We start from the raw sequence: 19,345 nt of genomic DNA on the forward strand, positions 1-19,345 counted from the left end.
TCTCATTGGTATCATCAGCTTTCACGTTAGCGTTAGAGTTTTTTTTTTTTTGCCAAATAACTTTGTGTGGCGGCACGCAGCCAAGGAAGGCGGGGGACCTAAGATGTGCAATTCAACTGAAGGGATGTACACTCTCAAAACCGTTACGCATCTAAATTGTCGAGGACGCATCACGTGTGGCGGAAACGATTCTTTCCAAGAGACTCCATCCCGCCAAGCACTCAGGAATTAAAAAGGTAGGGGAACAAAAGCAAAGACAACAACATCATCCTATAAATTAAACTATTTACAATTCTTTATTTCACTAAGTTGATACAGAAAAATACAAGTTTCCCCACATTTGAGTTTTGAATTTTTCAAAATTCTTGAATGCTGATTTGACGTGTTTTAGTTACACCACAGTTGCTGCAAAATTTTCTACAAAAGTGACATGTCGCTGCATGTAGAACGCAGTAACATGATATCTGGGAGTGTATGTCAATTAATAGGGACACAAGTGAAAAGGGCTTAGATACACACCGCACCAAACCAACAACCATTCCATTCATGATTTGCGCTGTACTGTACCGACCGAGCTGGAAGGATAAGAGAAGCAACGATTCCACTTCCCATTTTCCACAGGCAACGTAACCACCCCTCCAGGTGGCCGAAATTGATATCGTTCCTAACGGTTGGCGCTAAAACGAAGCTTTTAAAAGAGGCTCTCATGAACAACGAACAGGACGGTAAGAAGAAAAGTTTCTCAGGTACCGCGTTTCAAGGATTTTAACCTTTCCTTCACAAACATCTAACGGTGAAACAAGTATGCTTGCAAGGTGTCAGTCATAGAGCACACGGCAGCTATGCAATAGCTGATGTGAGCAATATCAAGGCTGTTGAACTCCCCACACCTGTATTAACTAATTCTTGAGCTTAGATACGAGAACAGTGCCATTGCATCACGCTTTGATCCACACCTTACATGGAGACCTCCAACTCAATGCATCCACTGCCTCCTTGTCGGGCGCTTCGTGCGTGTAGAAGCCCACCTCTAACTCGCCCGTTGGCCAGGGCACGCCGTGGCAGCCCTTGGTGCAGTGCTCGCACCGCTGCTCCTCCCAGCACCAAAAGTTTTCCACGACCAGGAAGAAGCGGCTGTAGCTGGCCAGGACGCGACTCACGTCCGCCTCGTGCATGACGGCGTGCACACACCCGGCCTCGGACCAGTCGGGAATGCAGAGGCCGCGAAGACGAGGCGCACTGCCGGGGTTGATGGCGGCCAGGACTCGCCGGGACACAGTGCGGGGCAGGACGAGCCACTCCAGGGCGGGCAGTCCCGGCAGAGCCGAGGCCAGCTCCGTCTCCAGGCGGACGTCGAGTCCAGTGAAGTATGCGAGGCCCAGCTTCCGCAGAGCGGCGCGGCCCGAGGACGCCAGCGCCGTCAGCAGCCCCTGCTCCACGGGAACGGAGTAATAATACCAGGGGAGCTCGAGCTCCTCGAGGTGCGTGGCGGCGCGCAGGAAGGCCGCCGCGGCCTGGAACGCAGCTTCGTCGGGGTACTCGGCGGTCAGCTTGAGGGAGCGCAGCGACGCGCACTTCGCCAGCAGCGGCAGGTCCTCCATCACGGGGCAGTCCAAGTGCCGCAGCCCGGGGATGGCGGCCAGCAGCGGCGCCACGCCCTGGCAGTCCCCCCTCAGTTGCACGGCCTGCAGCGTGGCGGCGTGCGAGCGCAGCACGCGGTGCACGAAGCGAGGGTCCACGTTCTCGAGGGTCACCTCCTTGATGGACGCCGGGATCAGCGGCGCGGGCTCAGCCCCCACGGACCACTGCACCTCCCAGTCTACCTCAACGAATAACCGGGCCAGACCCTGGGTGGAGGAGACCTCCGCCAGCAGGTCCGCGGCGTGGCCGTCGTTGGATTTGTGGCCCACCACGCGCACTTCCAGTGTCCTCAGAATCCCCAGCGCCGCCTGGTTGCGGATCACGAGTTTGGCCGCTTCCAGCCACGCTGGGTCGTTGCGCACGGTGAAAATCAGCGCGGCCGCCGCGCATCTGGTCGTGGCGGCCAGCGTGCCGAGCGCGTGGCTGTCGCCTTCAAACCACATGAACAGGCTGGAGACACACGGCGCCACGCGCAGGACGGCGGCTTCGAGGCTTCTGGTGGAGGCGTCGCGTATACTCGATGTCAATGCTGCGTCGCCGCCACAGCTCCGGCCGAAGAGCGACGTCTCGCAAGCGATGACACACCGCCCAGCAGGACAGCAGGTCTGGCGTGCTCAGGTACTCCAGCCTGCTCAGCAGGTCGTCGTCCGGCAGCGACAGCAGCGACGTCTGCGCAGAGCGTTCGCAGATTTAGGGGGAGAAAGCACCGAAAATTTAGGAGTCTGTAACTAAACCATCGCAGTCTGGGCTATTCCGCCCAAAACCCCGTCGCAGCGAATGTGTCAAGCATGACCATGACCACCATCAAACTGAACTTCGTTGCCCAATTTTGGGTGACGAATTATCTATCACCCGAAATTTGGTGACCGGCGTTAGGTCGCCCAAATGTGGGTAACGTCGTCGGCGACGCCGTGAGGTCCCCGATGACCGCTATGTGGCGTTGAGGCCTCCGCACAGTAAAAACTCTACGAAGAGTCGCTTCGTAATACGAAGAAAATGAAGGCATTGTAAAATCTACGAAGAAATGCTTCGTGTTATGAAGAAAAATTCTTCGTAATACGAAAAATTTCTTCATAATACGAAGCAATTCTACAATGCCTTCATTTTCTTTGTAGTTATGAAGCAAATGCTTCGTAGGATTTTAAGAGTGCGGGTCTCACGGCAGCCTGAACGCTATGTGGCGATCATCGTGGTGGCCCCGGAAGGACGCCATCGAGGACCTCGCGGCGTCGTCGACGTTACCCAAATTTGCGGACGACCTAACGACGGTTACCAAATTTCGGGTGAAGAATATTACGTCACCCAGAATTGGGCAACGAAGTTACGTCACCCATTTAGAGGGTGATGGTGGTGACTCATAACCACCTCCGGAAGATTCCAAGAAGACTACGGAAAATATAATGTCCTGGATACGGAGAATTATCACAAGCCGTTTACAGATTTCTCCATAACTTTTTGCCACAAGAGTCACCACCATACCGTTCAATAGAGTTGTAAATACCACTTCCCCTGACAGCTCGAGGGAACTCACCTCCACGTTGCCTGCATCTCATCGTCCATCGCCATGGCTGGGCTGTCCACGGCAGCGACTTGCGTGGCGTCAGACGGCTTCCCCTCGGACTCCATGGCCGTTCGGACGGAAACGGCCGCCGCAGACGTCTTCTTCGGGAAGCGAATCGAGTCTGAGGGCCCCGCCGGACGAAACAGTGCAAGGCTGTCGGACAGTGGGAGCGTGGCATTAGAGACCGTGAACCCGCGGAGACAAGCACTCGCATTTCGGTCAGAGGGCCTCTCCACCGGAAGGAGAAATGACGACTCCTCCGCCGCTCACTATAGCTTCAAAAGGGCTCTGGGCCGGACGACGGAGAACTTTCAGAACCCGTACGTGAGCTTGGCAAAAATGAATGAGAGGATTAAGGGAGGGTGGGGCACCATGACCACTTTTTTTTTGTGCCTCCCTCTATTCCACCGTGTGATTCGAAAAGTTAAGTTTCCAGCATGAGGGGATTCTTTGGACCTCCAAGGACCTCTTCCACCGATTGAAACTTGTCTGCAATGCACGGCAGGCTCACAGAACACTTTGGAAAATAAAACGCAAAGTGGTCATGGCGCCCCACCTATGGGGCACCATGACCACACTAAATTACTATGTAGGTTTTTCGGCGCGCTAATGCACGAAATTAAACATGCACTTCGTAACGCACGAATTTGTGCGCGACAATGCAAGATTTCGTGCGCAAGTATGCAGAAAATCGTGCATTGTCGCGCACAAATTCGTGCGTTACGAAGTGCATGTTTAATTTCGTGCATTAGCGCGCAGAAAAACCTACATAGTAATTTAGTGTGACCACCCCGTGGGGCACCATGACCACAGTTATTTTTTGGCCCAAAAAAGTGTACTTTCCACCAGTATTCTCATTGAAATTGTTTATATCGCTGTCCTTACCATCAGGCCAGTCAACTTGACTAAAAAACACTGTAAAAACCTTCGAAGTATCAAACGTTCTTAGATGCCTTAAAATGGACGGTTTAAAACAGTTAACGCTCTAAGGCTTTCAAATGTCACATCCAAAGCTGTGACATGTGTTAACATTTTATGTTTGTCTTGCTAAGACGAATCCAAATTCGTATGCAGATTTCAATTTGGTAAATTTTAAGAAAATTATCGCGGTTACTACACTGCAAACAAGTGAATTAAATGCTGTTTCTCAAAATGCCAGAGCCATCTTGGTGCAAAGTAGCCACGGATCGCCTTCGCGGCCAACTTTTGCGGTTTGGAGCTCATTTAGTGCAAGAGAAACTACCATTTCAAGTCTCAGTTTCAGAACCATTCTTAATCATCTTGGTTATTCACGATTTATGATAAAACTATCTATTCTGCAGCAATTATTCAAACCTTTATACATTTTCAGAAGCAAAAAGCAAGTTTTCGACGAAAATAAATCATTATCAGGCCAAAATATGAGAAAAAACACTCAAATATGTATGGTCATGGTGCCCCACTAAAAAGTGGTCATGGCTCCCCACAATGCAGTTTACGACTCTACACACTAAACTTCTTACGGATACATCCTATCTGTATTACGGACATTTTTGTGCAATTGCAATTACGGATAGATTTTGCTTGTAATACGGATGATTTTATCCGTAATACAAAGGTTTTCGTGTCCGTAACATACAGACGAAAATATCCGTATGGTACGGACGTAAAATTCTTTGTAATACGGATGATTTTATCCGTATTACAAGCAAAATCTATCCGTAATTGCAATTGCACAAAAATGTCCGTAATACAGATAGGATGTATCCGTAACAAGTTTAGTGTGTAAGGCTCCCCGAGCAAGCAAACAGCTACTTAAAATTAAATGTGATGTTGGATATTTTGCCGGAGAGCCGACATTTTGAGAAAAACCTAAGACATCGAACTTATCTCCTCAAATGTGAGAGTGAGAAAAAATATCCCAGATTTGAAAAACGCCCAATTTAGCCAAAACGCTGTAACAAAAATTTTGGCGAGGTGCTAGGGTTGTACCCTTGAAGCTAGGGCTCTGGCTGAAAATAGTTAGAATGCTATTCTCTCGAAAGTCCGGTCGGCCGGTTGCCGTCGGCAAAGTAGTTCCCGAGAGCGAGGGGGTGGTCATGGTGTCCCAGTGGTCATGGTGCCCCACCCTCCCTTACAGAGCTCGTGCCTGGAGCCAACTACAACCCACGGTGGCACGCAAGTGGAGCGAAGTGCGTGATACCCAGAGGCACCATCGATGTTGAACGCTGCAAGGAGTGCAGTTTTCTTGGGCCGTGGCTCCAGACTTCCGGTCAAGACCTTAGTTCGGACACTATTTAGTCCCCTCACTCTCAGACCTATATGGACTTTTTTCTCTCTTGCTTATTCCGTTTTTTGAGCAAACGCGAAATGTACTATTTTCTTCTTAATAATGCACAATATTGATCGTAATAAAGAAAAAATTGTCAATACATCATGTAGAAATTGAAACGTACATTGCAAATGACAAAAAGTCCAGTTTAATGGACTAAGTACATTATACAATTAACAAAATAGTGCATAGCTAAAAAGAAAATAGTACATTTTACGTTTGCACAAAAACCTTTAAGGCAAGAGATAAAAAGTCAATACGAGTCTGAGAGTGCTACACTGGCCGTGTTACGCAGAGTTACGCAGGTCCGTCCCCCGCGACCCTTGCCCAGCGTCAAACCAAACTTCTCAACTGAACTCGGTTTCAACTTCTAATTCTTGAAAAATGCACACTAAATTACTGTGTAGGTTTTTCTGCGCGCCAATGCACGACATTAAACATGCACTTCGTAACGCACGAATTTGTGCGCGACAATGCACGATTTCGTGCGCAAGTATTCAGAAAATCGTGCATTTTCGCGCACAAATTCGTGCGTTACGAAGTGCATGTTTAATTTCATGCATTGACGCCCAGAAAAACCTGCATAGTAATTTAGTGTGAGTGCTCACATAACGATACGCTGGCTGCCACTCCGTTCCCAAGTCCACAGCGTGACGCGGGTGAGACACGAGGTCGGGAAGACCCAGAGCGTGCAGGTTCCCTAGGCCAAGGTGCAGCAGGGAGCGCAACGCCACCAACAGCACACACTAAATTACTATGTAGGTTTTTCTGCGCGCTAATGCACGAAATTAAACATGCACTTCGTAACGCACGAATTTGTGCGCGACAATGCAAGATTTCGTGCGCAAGTATGCTGAAAATCGTGCATTGTCGCGCACAAATTCGTGCGTTACGAAGTGCATGTTTAATTTCGTGCATTAGCGCGCAGAAAAACCTACATAGTAATTTAGTGTGCACCACTTCACTGTCAGAAAACTCCGTAAAAATACGGAAATTTAACGGAGACTGTCCATTTCTTTTAACGGAGATCTCCGCTTTTTAAATTATGGATTTTCTCCGTAAAAATATGGAAGTTATTTATATAAATGAAATGGAAGCCTTACTTATCAAAAAGAAGAGACTAATTCACGTTATCGATGGGTCCGGGTGACCAACTGATTAGGTGTTCCGAGAGTGCGCCTTCCCTAAGGCGACCTCACCTTCGGGTTTCCGTCCATTTATCCGATCGAAATGGCATGTGGTCAAGTGGATCTTCAAACAGTTGTGGAGAACATCACTTTCGTATAAAAAGGGCACTGTTTGTATTAACATCGAAGGTAAAAGGAGAGAAGTAAACCGTTAAAATGCGTTCATTTCTGCAAAAATACGGTTCATCTCCGTAAAAATACGGAAAATGTCCGTAAAAATATGGAAAATTTACGGAGGCTCCATTCCCAAAATTAGAGTAACTTTCTCCGTAAATTTACGGACTTTTTTTCTGACAGTGCTACAAGTTGATTTTTTCAATGGAGATGTGGATCGGAAGTAGGAACAAAAGCGGAATCCAGAAATGGCATAGATCTATCGGCTGAAGTTGATGAAACGTCACACTCGAGTGGATTAATTTATCACGATGCTAACCGGAAGTCGACGAATCACGACCTAGACCTGCGTAACGGTCACAACGTAACTAGCGCGTCGCAATCCTCTCTACAATTTGATATGCTGCATTTAGGGTGCTGGTTTCGGTTAGTTTACAGGTTGATCAGTTTCCTCAATTCGGCTACCGATGCGGTTTAGAACGGCCGGAAACCAAGCGCGATGGACTATTTCAATAATCACCCACACACTAAATTACTATGTAGGTTTTTCTGCGCGCTAATGCACGAAATTAAACATGCACCGTCAACGGGGGTAACTTGGGACACTTTCTCACGTTTTTTGAACGCCAGAGGCAAGATTCTCAACCCAGACCAATGGATCCTACCTATGTTAAAGTTTGACCCTTTTCCCATGATTTCATGCTTGTCTGGTTCATTTGCCTCGATTACATCGTTTCCAAGCGGTCCCGAAAGAGTGTCCCAAGTTACCCCATGACCGGGGGTAACTTGGGACAGTAGGTAATTAGCTACGTTCCCATGCATCTATTGATGTTAATGGACTTAATAAATTCAAGTCACAACATATAGACCAAAAATTCAGGCCTAGGATCTCTTGTAGGACCGATATTGGACTATATCTAGGGCTCTACGCGGAACTCTCTTTTCTACTGGTATTTTCCAGGTATTTTCTGAAAATTTAGAAATATGGATTACCAGAAGACAAAACTGCAGAGCAAGGCATCTCTTTCCATCATGAGCGTCAAATCCTAAGTTTAAGTTAAGTCAGGGACCAGGTAAGTCAACTCCTAGGAGGCTACGACTGCTGGAAACATGAGGAAAAGACTGTCCCAAGTTACCCCGTAAAATTTCGATTTTTGAGAAAATGAAGTCTGGACCGAAGATGGGAAAACTATAATCAACGCCCTTTTGCGAACTTTATTGTCTGTGTATGATCTAACAACCCAGAGAGACTAATCGGCCAAATCTGCATATCACTCCTTGCACTAGGGTCAACTTGTCAATGTTTGACAAATTTTGTCAAAAACCCTATTATGTAGTTCCCCGTTTCTCAAATACTAATTGTTATGTTATGCACCTTTTCTACCTTTCCGCGCGTGCCCTGAGGCCTCTGAAAGAAAACCCTGCCGCGGTTTTGACGCTAGGAACCGCCGTCGCGGAATGGCAGCACCAACAAGCTGTGCAGGGCAGACTGTCCCAAGTTACTCCCGGTGTCCCAAGTTACCCCCGTTGACGGCACTTCGTAACGCACGAATTTGTGCGCGACAATGCAAGATTTCGTGCGCAAGTATGCAGAAAATCGTGCATTGTCGCGCACCAATTCGTGCGTTACGAAGTGCATGTTTAATTTCGTGCATTGGCGCGCAGAAAAACATACATAGTAATTTAGTGTGCAGTGAAAATTCACGGTAATCAAACGCAGAAAGCAGCTGCGCGCCAGCCAGCGGCCACTGGCTTGAACCTCCACTCCACTCCATAGCAACGCTTACCGACCCAACTTCAGCTCGGCTTAGCTTCCCCGCTGGTCCAACAGCCGTAACGTGGCGCACCGCTGGTTCCTGCCTCTTCGAATGCTTTTGACCTTCGCCGACGAAGACTGAAGAAGTGTACAGGCGAACCAACACGGGTTTAGTAGGCACCGTGGACACCTTCGCACTCGCACTCACTCTTAGGTTATCTTAGGTCCTCGTAGGTCCTGCCACTCTTACCCAACTTTTCCCCGCGTTGGTTCCTCTGCATTGGAGGAACGTTCCCTCGAATCAAGATAGGTTCAGCTGGTGGGTCAATTCCGACAGCCGTTTCAGTTCTACTTGCTTCCGCCTCTGAGCAGCAGCAGCTCGCTAAAGCCTCCACCTCCGCCATGGGAGTCGGATTGCGAGCCCGGCCACCCCCCACCCCTGGCCCAGCTGAGTCGCCGTCGCCGCGTCGAGTCCGTCAGCAGTCGGCGTCGGCAGCAGCCAGCAACGCCTCACAACAGCTCGTGTTCGTGCAGCTCTGCACAGCTCTGTGTAAGGTTTTGCCTACCTTCGTCGTGGTATAAAATGTTACGGGGAATTGAGAAATGAACTTTTGATGATTCTCCGTGCCCAGATCCTCACGTTTTCCATGCCCTTTGCTAACGTTCTCTGTAGGGTTTACACCTTATTTCTTTGCTACGGATGCGGAGGATACTTTCGAGTCCTACGGAATATACAAGGTAGGTGTACGCCAGACCGTGTCTTGACGTAACAGGCTTCGCGATGCTGCGCCAGTTTCGACAATCCACGCCTGGCGTGTACACCGACCTTGGCCTGCGGCGCTAGCCTGCCTTCGGCAGGCTTGCTTTTCTAGTCGGACCGTAGAATTAAACGTAATCCCCACAAAAATTAGAATTTGGTGACCAAAATCTTCACTTAAGGGATTTACCTTTAGGTCAGGGGTCAGTATGGGTTCTATTTTTGTCATCAGCACCCTTCAAAACATAGGAAACTATATGGAACTTTTCAAAAAGTTGAAAGTATCTAAAAAGTTGTTTTATTCTGACGTTTTTTAAGTGTTTTTTGGCTACTATGACCGAATGGATTGAGGTTGAAAGCTGAATTTTGGTGTGTGGCGAGCCAAGGACATACCTAATGACCTTGCAAAATCGCAGCCAGATCGGTCAAGCCGTTCAGGAGGAGTAGTGCGCACAGACACACACAGACAGCAAAAGTTTTATAACCCCACTGGAGTAACAGGCTTCGCTACCGCTCAGCCAACTAGTACGAGTCTGTGGAAATAGGGTACTTTCGTAGATCCCTGAACCGGAAGCACACAGACGCCATGTTGGCGGAAGTAGATCAACTTGACACAGGAACGAGACGACAGTCAAACGTATCGGCCACTCTTGAACATTAACAGTCGTTTTATACTTATTTGCAGTGCATGTGTATCCCGCGAGCAACATTTGTACAGCTCCGCTATAGCTTTAGGTCCGGAGAGAGGTTAGCTTCCGGCCAATATGGCGTCTGCTTGCTTCCGGTTCAGGATCTACGAAAGTACCCTATTGTTGGGTGCACAGTAAAGTCCTTACGGATAGCGTGTTTGTAGGTTACGGATAGTTTTGTGCAGCCATATTACGGATCGAATTTTGTTTGTAATACGGATGTTTTTGTCCGTAATATAAAGGTTTGGATGTCCGTATTTTACAAATAATTTCGTTGTAACATACGGATTCCCAAATCTTTGTATTACGGACAAAAACATCCGTATTACAAACAAAATTCGATCCGTAATATGGCTGCACAAAACCATCACAAAACAAACACGCTATCCGTAAGGACTTAAGCGTGTGGAGGGTACGGAGAAAAAGAAAATTAACTGACTGTCTGTGGTCTTGCGTCACGGTGTTGAAGACAGCTTTCTGGTACTTTCGTAGATCCCTGAACCGGAAGCACACAGACGCCATGTTGGCGGAAGTAGATCCAAACTTGACATGGGAAAGAGACGTACGTCAAACGTATCGGCCACACTTGAATATAAACAGTTGTTTGATACTTGTTTGCAGTGCATGTGTGTTTCGCGAGCAATATTTATACAGCTCGGCTATAGTTTTGGATCCGAAGAGAGGTTAGTTTCCGGCCAATATGGCGTCTGCTGGTCTGCTTGCTTCCGGTTCAGGATTCTACGAAAGTACCCTATTCTAGGGTCTTTCGTAGATCCTGAACCGAAAGCAAACAGACGCCATGTTGGCGGAAGTAGATCAGAACTTGACATGGGAAAGGGACGATAGTCAAATGTATCGGCCACACTTCCACGTAATGGTCGTTTGATACTTATTTGCAGAGCATTTGTGTTCCTCGGGCAATAGTTGTACAGCCTGGTTCCATGTGGAGATCCCAAGAGAGGTTAGGTTCCGGCCAATATGGCGTCTGCTTGCTTTCCGGTTCAGGATCCACGAAAGTACTCTATTCGGGGCGGATAGGGTAGTCCAATGAATCTAGAAACGTTAGAAGAAAACAAAAGTGAGCCCTGAGAACAGCTTCTGCATGCCTAGACGCGTTCCCCCACCGCCCGGTACGCATACGCAGAAGCCCTTTTTAGGGCTTTTTTTTGTTCTTCCGTTTCAAGATTCATAGAGGTACCCTTTTGTCCTCTTAGCCCCTCGTTTCTGGACCCGCGCTTGCATTAGAGTCCATCCATTCATTACGTCACGCACTGTTGGACACTTTTCGCTCCTTTAGTCTCACCATAGAACGTGGCTACGCTGGCCCGGGTCCCCTTCCCCTCACGCAGCGTAACGTCACGGAATATTTATTCATGTCCGCCTACACTCGTGTAACGGATGGAATTTGTGAGATATGCTTTCCATTTCTGAGATGAGATCTTATGTTTCAAGTGTCCTGCAGATCATTACGCTGGCTTGGATTCCCCCCCCCCTTTTCCCTTTAATTTACGCCCCTTTACTGGCACTTTTACAGTCTCGACACCGCTTCATCCTGCGTGGGCCGCACTCAAGACTTAAAGCGCTTCTCGAGGGAGACTTCATCCTCGACCACTGTCGGAACCTGACGGTCATGGAGTCCTTGCGGAAGTCTCCAAAAGCTGCTGCGGACGGCCAAACCATGGCGAAGGAAGAAGTCCCGTCGCAGGGACCGAACGAAGAGGTAAGTCCACTTCAGCCGCCGGGTCCGTTGTCCGCATGAAGTTCGTGAATCGTTTCATGCTTTGCGGATGGACTAAACCGGACCCTGCACTTTGCAAGCTCTCAGTTCAATTCAGCAAAGTCTACCAATCGTTTGCTTTGCACCTGCGAAGAGAACCAAGGCATTGGAGAAATGCCTTTTGTTTTGAAGAAATACTTCATATTACACGAAGTATTTTGCTTCGTCGCGGAATTTACAATGCCTTCGTTTTCTTCGTATTATGAAGCTTTTGCTGTGTACTAACTGAAAATCAAGAGAGGCTGAGTCGCTGGGTCATTTCGGACTTACGATTTTTAAATCGCCTGTAGGTCTGGAGACACGCTAAGCTGCTGGGCAAGTCGAGACAGACAGCTGCAGTAGCCGTGCGGGACCGGAAGTCCGACTATACAGTGTGTGGCATAGTGTTCTGCATTGGGCGGTCCGGCCGGTCCGGCCAATTTCGTTGCCCACGGAGCGACTGCAGCGCTGTGAACGCCTGGGTTCGCCACCGGCTGCCTCCGGAAGCACTCCCAAGTTTTTGGAAGCAGGCATGAATACACCTCCTCACCCCTCGCCCTAGGACAGCGCGAACTGTCCCGACAGGTGCTGCCCTCTAGGAGGCAAAAGTTGGCTCCGGCGGCTATCGGTCTGCCGGGTACCCGAGCGACCGACGGGGTCGGGCGGTCCACGGAGCGCCCGGACCGACGGCAAGCTCGGGCCGGGCGGTCCGGTCCGAGCGACGGCAGCGCCATCGGTCCGCGCGGAACGACACGGACCGCCCAATGCAGAACACTAGTGTGGCATGTATCCCACACACTAAATGTTTTCGTACCAATTTGGACGAGACATCACAGTATTTTGTGCGAGGGGTGAATCACTAGTGTACTCATGTGATCAAAATTGCCCGTACTCAGTGTACTCACAAGTTTATAAAGGGCGAAATTCTCTACACAGTAAACTCCTTACGGATAGCGTGTTTGTAGGTTACGGATAGTTTTGTGCAGCCGTATTACGGATCGAATTTTGTTTGTAATACGGATATTTTTGTCCGTAACACAAAGGTTTTGATGTCCGTAATTTACAGATTATTTCGTTGTAACGTACGGATTCCCAAATCTTTGTATTACGGACAAAAACATCCGTATTACAAATAAAATTCGATCCGTAATATGGCTGCACAAAACTATCCGTAATTTACAAACACGGTATCCGTAAGGACTTTAGCGTGTAGTTTTTCAACCGACTTAACGTTGAAAGCCGTTAAAAACGCTAAATAAAGCCTTAAAACGTTTCAAATTGTAAAATTTATGAGTAAACTAAGGTGTACTCACCCGTACTCATATACTCATGTGTACACCAGAACGCTGAGTGATTCACCCCTCAATTTTGTGCACGGACTTTTCGTACAAATGTGTACGCAATGTCGCTGAAAATTGTGAAAAATTTTCAGCTTTTCGTATTAAAATTGTATGAAAAGTTCGTGGGCTCAAACAACTGATGTTTCGTACAAAATTGTATATAACATATAGTGTGCAGTGCAAAGTCGTCTGCCGAAACCATTGATTGCTCTGTATTTAAATGTCTCGCGCTCGCGCTTCTTCTGTATGCTAACTGCGCGCAATGTAGCCCCGGCACACAGTCTGGTTTCCAGGGCCTTGCATTCTTATTCTCGGATCCCTTTTGGGTTTGACCCAAGTTAAACAACATTTCAAGCCAAATTCAAGCCGTACGCAGAAAAAGGGCGTAAACCTTCCACCTTGTCATCAATTTTCACAATGTAAATACGCCGAGCCTAGAAGCCACGTTGGTGTTTTTTGGGTAGGGCATATAAACCGATATAAACACACACACTGAACTTCTTACGGATACATCTATCTGTATTACGGACTTTTTTGTGCAATCGTAATAACGGATATATTTTGCTTGTAATACGCATGATTTCATCCGTATTAGAAAGAGTTTTACGTCCGCACCTTACGTTTGCACAAAACCGTCCGTATTGCGTTCGTATTGGTGTCCGCAAGGAGTCTTGAGTGCATGCGTAAGAAATATGTCACCGAAAGAGCTTCGAGTGATTTCTCTTTTTAATCAAGTGATATCTTACCAGTATTAATCGTGGCAAATTTATACCACCGTAAATTTAAGTAAACGTTCTCTAGTATCATCTGCTTTCATGTTAGCGTCAACGTTTTTTGTACCTCTCCCTTCTAACTCTGCGCAGACGTCGCTGCTGTCGCTGCCGGACGACGACCTGCTGAGCGTGCTGGAGTACCTGAGCACGCCAGACCTGCTGTCCTGCCGGGCGGTGTGTCATCGCTTGCGGGACGTCGCTCTTCGGCCGGAGCTGTGGCGGCGACGCAGCTTTAACTTCGGGCGACGGCGGCCACGCAGCTTTGACGGCTCCGACTGCTTTGACTTCGGGCCACGCGACCTCCCCACGAGAAGTCTCGAAGCCGCCGTCCTGCGCGTGGCGCCGTGTGCCTCCAGCCTGTCCATGTGGTTTGCAGCCCACAGCGACGCGCTCGGCACGCTGGCCGCCACGACCAGATGCGCGGCGGCCGAGTTGATCCTTGTGGTGGGCAACGACCCCGCGCGGATGGAAGCGGCCAAACTCGTGATCCGCAACCAGGCGGCGCTGGGGACGCTCAGGACTCTAAACGTGTCCGTGGACAGCCTCATAGCCATCGACGCCCTCGCGGACCTGCTGGCGGAGGCCTTCTCTACCCAGGGCCTGACCCGGTTGGTCGTGTGGGTAGACCGGAAGGTGGAGTGGCCCAAGGGGTCTGAGCCCGCGCCGCTGATCCCGGCGTCCATCAAGGAGGTGGCCCTCACGAACGTGGACCCCCGCTTCGTGCACTGCGTGCTGCGCTCGCACGCCGCCACGCTGCAGGCCGTGATGCTGAGGTGGGACTGCCATGGCGTGGCGCCGCTGCTGGCCGCCATCCCCGGGCTGCGGCACTTGGACTGCCCCGTGATGGAGGACCTGCCGCTGGTGGCGAAGTGCGCGTCGCTGCGCTCCCTCAACCTGACCGTGAAGGAGTGCCACGACGAGGCTTCGTTCCAGGCCGCGGCGGCCTTCCTGCGCGCCGCCACGCACCTCGAGGAGCTGCAGCTTGATGGCTACAGCCTGAGCTCCGTTCCCGTGGAGCAGGGGCTGCTGACGGCGCTGGCGTCCTCGGGCCGCGACGCGCTGCGGAAGCTGGGCTTCTCTTTCTTCACTGAACTCGACGACCGCCTCGAGATGGAGCTGGCCTCGGCTCTGCCCGGACTGCCCGCCCTGGAGTGGCTCGTCCTGCCCCGCAGTGTGTTCCGGCGCGTCCAAGCCGCCATCAACCCCGGCAGTTTGCCTCGTCTTCGCGGCCTCAGCATTCCCGAATGGACGTACGAGGCCGTGTGCGCGCACGCCTCCATGCACGAGCCGGACGTGTGCCGCGTCCTCGCCAGCTACACGCACTTCCTCCTGGTCGTGAGAAACCGTTTGTGCGGGGAGCAGCGGCGGTGCGAGCACTGCGCCAAGGGCTGCCACGGCGTGCCATGGCCAACTGGCGAGTTTCTGGTGGGCTTCTACACGCACGAAGCGCCCGGCAAGGAGGCAGTGGATGGATTGAGCTGGGGGTCTCCATGCGAGACGTGGATGAAAGTGTGATGCGATTCTTCTTTGCTCGTTTATAGCGCGCTAGCATTTTCATCTTGAGTGCAAGAATTGTTCTACGTAATATCATCGTGAAGGTCCTCTATGGAATGTAAGTGTTGTGGAAGCGTAAGAACATGTTCAAATCAATCTATAGGAAAGACCAATTCGTTAAAATTTAATGTTTGTTATGTGGAAAGGACTCAATTGCTTATCTGTCAAAAGCTGTGAAATATAGATTTACAAAGCTAAAATTTAACCCTAAACGTGTTTGCTTTTTGTTCCCTTGGCATCTATCTGTCTAATTCCTGAGTGTTTGGTCGAATAGAGTCGAAAGGAAGCGCTGTACAGAGTGACCCAACCATTACGCGAGTGCAATACCTCGTCGGTTTCGACCACCCACCGCTGGTGTAGGCACTGGCGCAATGGTTGGGTCACTCAGTAGACACTGATGGACAAAATTGAAGCACCACTCTTAGTTTCCCGGGCCAAATTCGAATTCGTCTGCCGCCGTTCTTCGTGAGACGACGCTCGGGGGTCCCAAGGATTGTCCACACGTACCCGAAACCGCGGACCGGGGGTTGCAGGTGTAGCGGCAGAGGGGCAGTAATGGCGCCAGAGTCAAAGAAAACGGTTCGAGTATGACGCGCACGCAGCGCCACCGTCAATAACCACCCCCACCCCCTGTGTGCCTTTACGCTCCAACGACGCGGTGCTCTGATCCAAGCGTCACGCCACTCGAGAATGCCCCTGGCGCCCTCAAATGAAGGAGGAGAAAGATCAACCCTAAGTTTTGAAGGGTACACAGGGTAACCCGCCTATAGGCGAAAAATTTTGATTCAGAGTGGCAATGTGACGAGGCCTTCCACCCTGTGGCTGCCGAGGCCAACACCAGCAACGCATGCAGCACTGTAAAGGTGAATCTACAACCATCGCAATTCCGTGTTTTGCTGACCGAAAACCGTCATGCTTAAAATCTTACGATTGCAGCTAGAATCGTGATATTTTAAGGGGGCACAACAGTGAAAATGCAGAGGCTTCGTAAAACCGTTATTCTGAGTAAAGTAACGAAGGTAATGGGTTGAAATTTTATTCTGAACTATAAAATAACCAATAACAGGAAAAGTAGCGATATACATCGGCAACTTTGGCCCGTCCCGTTTATCAGCGAATGTGCAAATTTCGCCTATGTTTAACCCTGACGGGATTTGAACCTGAGGCTGGGATCAAAATAAATGTTATTTCCGTCATCAGCGCCCTCAAAAACATCAGAAACAATGCAAAAATTTGAATAAAAAGAATGTCCAAAATATACCCTACTGGGATTTGAACCCGGGTCCAAACTTCTCCGATTCGCTTGAAACTGGCATCGTTGGTTTTGTTTCGTCGCCCCGATTCCAAAAATACCCCTACATGACCTCCTAGCTGTATCCGTTGCCGAAATCCTCCTCGACCCCATGCAGACCATGATGCACCTGCAGCAGCGCCCCCGGGGCTCGGATCGGATTTGCTGCCACCGGGCGGTTCTTAGGGTCACCCAAGGAGGCTGCATACCAAATTTGGTCAAGATCGGACCACGGGAAGTCCTCGGACGGACGGACGGACGGACGGACGCACGCACAGCAGGGATCATACTATATGCCCGTCCCTCCGTCATTTTTTGGCCCGTCCCGTTTATGTTTTGTAAAAAAAAATGACGGAGGGACGGGCATATAGCATGATGCATGCTGTGCGTCCGTTCGTTCGTTCGTTCGTTCGTTCGTTCGTCCGTTCGTTCGTCCGAGGACTTCCCGTGGTCCGATCTTGACCAAATTTGGTAGGCAGCCTCCTTGGGTGACCCTAAGAACCGCCCGGTGGCAGCAAATCCGATCCGAGCCCCGGGGGCGCTGCTGCAGGTGTATCATGGTCTACATGGGGTCGAGGAGGATTTCGGCAACGGACACAGCTAGCTAGGTATGTAGGAGTATTTTTGGAATCGGGGCGACGAGACAAAACCAACGGTGCCAGTTTCAAGCGAATCTGAGAAGTTTGGACCCGGGTTCAAATCCCAGTGGGGTATACTTTGAACATTGTTTTTATTCGAGTTGCATTGATTCTTATGTTTTTGAGGGCACCGATGACGAAAATAACATCTACTTTGACCACAGACTCAGGTTCAAACCCGTCAGGGTTAAACAAAGGCGAAATTCACACATTTGTCAATGTACGGGACGGGCCAAAGTTGCCGATGTATATCGCTACTTTTCCTGTTATTTTACAAAAAATAAACGGGACGGGCCAAAAAAGTAAACGGCAGCCAGGGGCGGCGACGGGAAAGGGGGATGGGCGTTCATTTTTCGGTGACACGGCTCCACTTTGCCCAACTTTGTGAAGCCCTCGATTGAGCCAGAAACATGGGGTTTCAAAATTTCTCATCAGGACACATGTGGCTATCGTGTGAACCACGGACATGTCGGAAACACAATCCTAAATATGTCTTTTTGAGAAGCAAAAAAAGAAACTAATTTTTTGACCATATTTTTCACGTTTCCGTGTCTGTGGCTCAGGCCCTGTACATGCTACGACCATATCCGAGGTTCACACGATAGCGGCAAGTTTAAGGAACATTTTGCCGCAAACCGCACTCAATTATCTCAATTTCTGCCCCCGCAATCGTGGGCACCAGGTCCATAAATGGTGTTTCGAGAAAACGACGTTTGAAGTGAAACCACGGTTTACATGCATTATTCCTCATTACGGACGCAATTTATGACATATTTGAGCTCGGTTTGCGCCAAAATATTCCTTTTTCCAACTGCATTTCGATGGTTCGAGGGTTTTGTCATTGGACTTAGAGTGAAACACCTGAACGTTAACAATTGAGGTAAAACATGCAAAAATAGTTACCTTTTTAGGAACTTCAAAAATGTTCCCAAGCCAAAGTAATTGGAATTTTGAGGTGGGGTTTGCGGCGTTTGACTCGGAATGAATAGCAGAAAAATAAGATAAAATAAAAAAGGAGGCCGAAATTCGACGATTTTCACTGGTGTGCCCCCTTAAAATAGATTTAGTGCAACAAAGAGTCGAAGGGTGGCTTACCTTCACAACACCTTTGTTCAGATCCTTATTCAGAGCGCAGCGCCGTGAAGGTAGACCACCCCTTCGACACGCGCTGCATAGTGGGCCAGAAGACCGACGACAGAGGCGGCAAAACTCGACCCATTTTGGGCTCCCGAGTCCGCTAAATGGGACTCAAACAGAACGTGTGATCCCAGTAGCGACTCTGCAGGTAAAAACGCGTTAAGAGATTAGCCGCCTCCACCGGTCCTTTGGCCCATACCGCGGTGATATGACATTGGACACATTCTGGCTTTAAAAAAAGGCAACTCGAGATTCGGAAATTCGGCAAAATTCCCGCGATGCACCAAAGCCCCCCAGGGAGAACGGCGCCCTTCTCCCAAGGTGCGACCCACCCCACCCAACCCATTGTGTTTTTGTCAGCTGTTTTGTCATCAGGCAATGAGGGAGAAAAAAGGAAAACGATTTTATGGAAATTAGGTCATTAACACACGGACGTGTGCTACATTTATTTCACTCATAAAAAGAGGCCTTTGGCTTCCTTAAATAGAAAGTCTTGGTTGCAACCTTTTGTAGGTAAGTTCACCATAACAAACAAAATGCAATGTGACAAAGGAAATCAGACGGGCAACAACTCTGCCGCACAATGTATCAATACTGAAGTGAACTTTGTTTCGTAATGAACCTGTGGGGCGCATCTCACAGCATCAAGTGTCAGAGTAATTTACAATTGTTTTTTGATCATAACTACAAAGAACGAGAACACAGTCGATCTTTGACAGGGAAATCACAAGAGGATGTACAATGAAAGGAAAGTGACTTCTTTCCGACAATATGAGATCACAACACAATCAAGCCTTACCCTGGTAATAATTCTAGTAAGAAAAAAGAGAAGTTAAAAGC

The 19,345-nt window shown here is 49.2% G+C and overlaps 2 protein-coding genes across 17 annotated transcripts; one reads left to right on the plus strand and one right to left on the minus strand.

The window, feature by feature from the left end:
• Positions 1-338: 338 nt before the first annotated feature.
• On the minus strand, positions 339-10,476 carry LOC117652957. 8 transcript variants are annotated; one of them, XM_034398207.1, is made up of 4 exons: positions 8,490-8,534; positions 6,122-6,259; positions 3,173-3,355; positions 339-2,310 (listed from the first exon to the last, which is right to left on the minus strand). In XM_034398207.1, exon 4 carries the CDS (start codon positions 2,082-2,084, stop codon positions 939-941), a length of 1,146 nt encoding a protein of 381 aa, XP_034254098.1. In that variant the 5' UTR covers positions 2,085-2,310; positions 3,173-3,355; positions 6,122-6,259; positions 8,490-8,534; the 3' UTR covers positions 339-938. The 8 variants fall into 8 exon arrangements, with proteins under 8 accessions (XP_034254098.1, XP_034254102.1, XP_034254104.1 ...); XM_034398211.1 differs by lacking the exons at positions 6,122-6,259; positions 8,490-8,534 and adding an exon at positions 10,456-10,476; XM_034398213.1 differs by lacking the exons at positions 6,122-6,259; positions 8,490-8,534 and adding an exon at positions 9,137-9,302.
• LOC117652951 lies at positions 8,906-15,607 on the plus strand. 9 transcript variants are annotated; one of them, XM_034398189.1, is made up of 4 exons: positions 8,906-9,120; positions 9,244-9,308; positions 11,551-11,736; positions 13,976-15,607. In XM_034398189.1, exons 1-4 carry the CDS (start codon positions 8,973-8,975, stop codon positions 15,398-15,400), a joined length of 1,824 nt encoding a protein of 607 aa, XP_034254080.1. In that variant the 5' UTR covers positions 8,906-8,972; the 3' UTR covers positions 15,401-15,607. The 9 variants fall into 9 exon arrangements, with proteins under 9 accessions (XP_034254080.1, XP_034254082.1, XP_034254083.1 ...); XM_034398192.1 differs by having other exon boundaries at positions 9,095-9,120; positions 9,203-9,308; positions 13,976-15,606; XM_034398191.1 differs by lacking the exon at positions 9,244-9,308 and having other exon boundaries at positions 8,996-9,120; positions 13,976-15,606.
• Positions 15,608-19,345: the final 3,738 nt, after the last annotated feature.

This window comes from Thrips palmi, unplaced genomic scaffold, assembly GCF_012932325.1.
Source record: "Thrips palmi isolate BJ-2018 unplaced genomic scaffold, TpBJ-2018v1 HiC_scaffold_8, whole genome shotgun sequence".
NCBI lineage: Eukaryota > Metazoa > Arthropoda > Insecta > Thysanoptera > Thripidae > Thrips > Thrips palmi.

Coding starts and splice junctions, on each gene's coding strand:
- LOC117652957 (XM_034398211.1), bottom strand. CDS start 2,084: ATGTGGTTTGAAGGCGACAGCCACGCGCTCGGCACGCTGGCCGCCACG.
- LOC117652951 (XM_034398189.1), top strand. CDS start 8,973: ATGGGAGTCGGATTGCGAGCCCGGCCACCCCCCACCCCTGGCCCAGCT. Junction 9,121..9,243: donor GCAGCTCTGCACAGCTCTGT/GTAAGGTTTTGC, acceptor CGTTCTCTGTAG/GGTTTACACCTTATTTCTTT. Junction 9,309..11,550: donor AGTCCTACGGAATATACAAG/GTAGGTGTACGC, acceptor GCACTTTTACAG/TCTCGACACCGCTTCATCCT.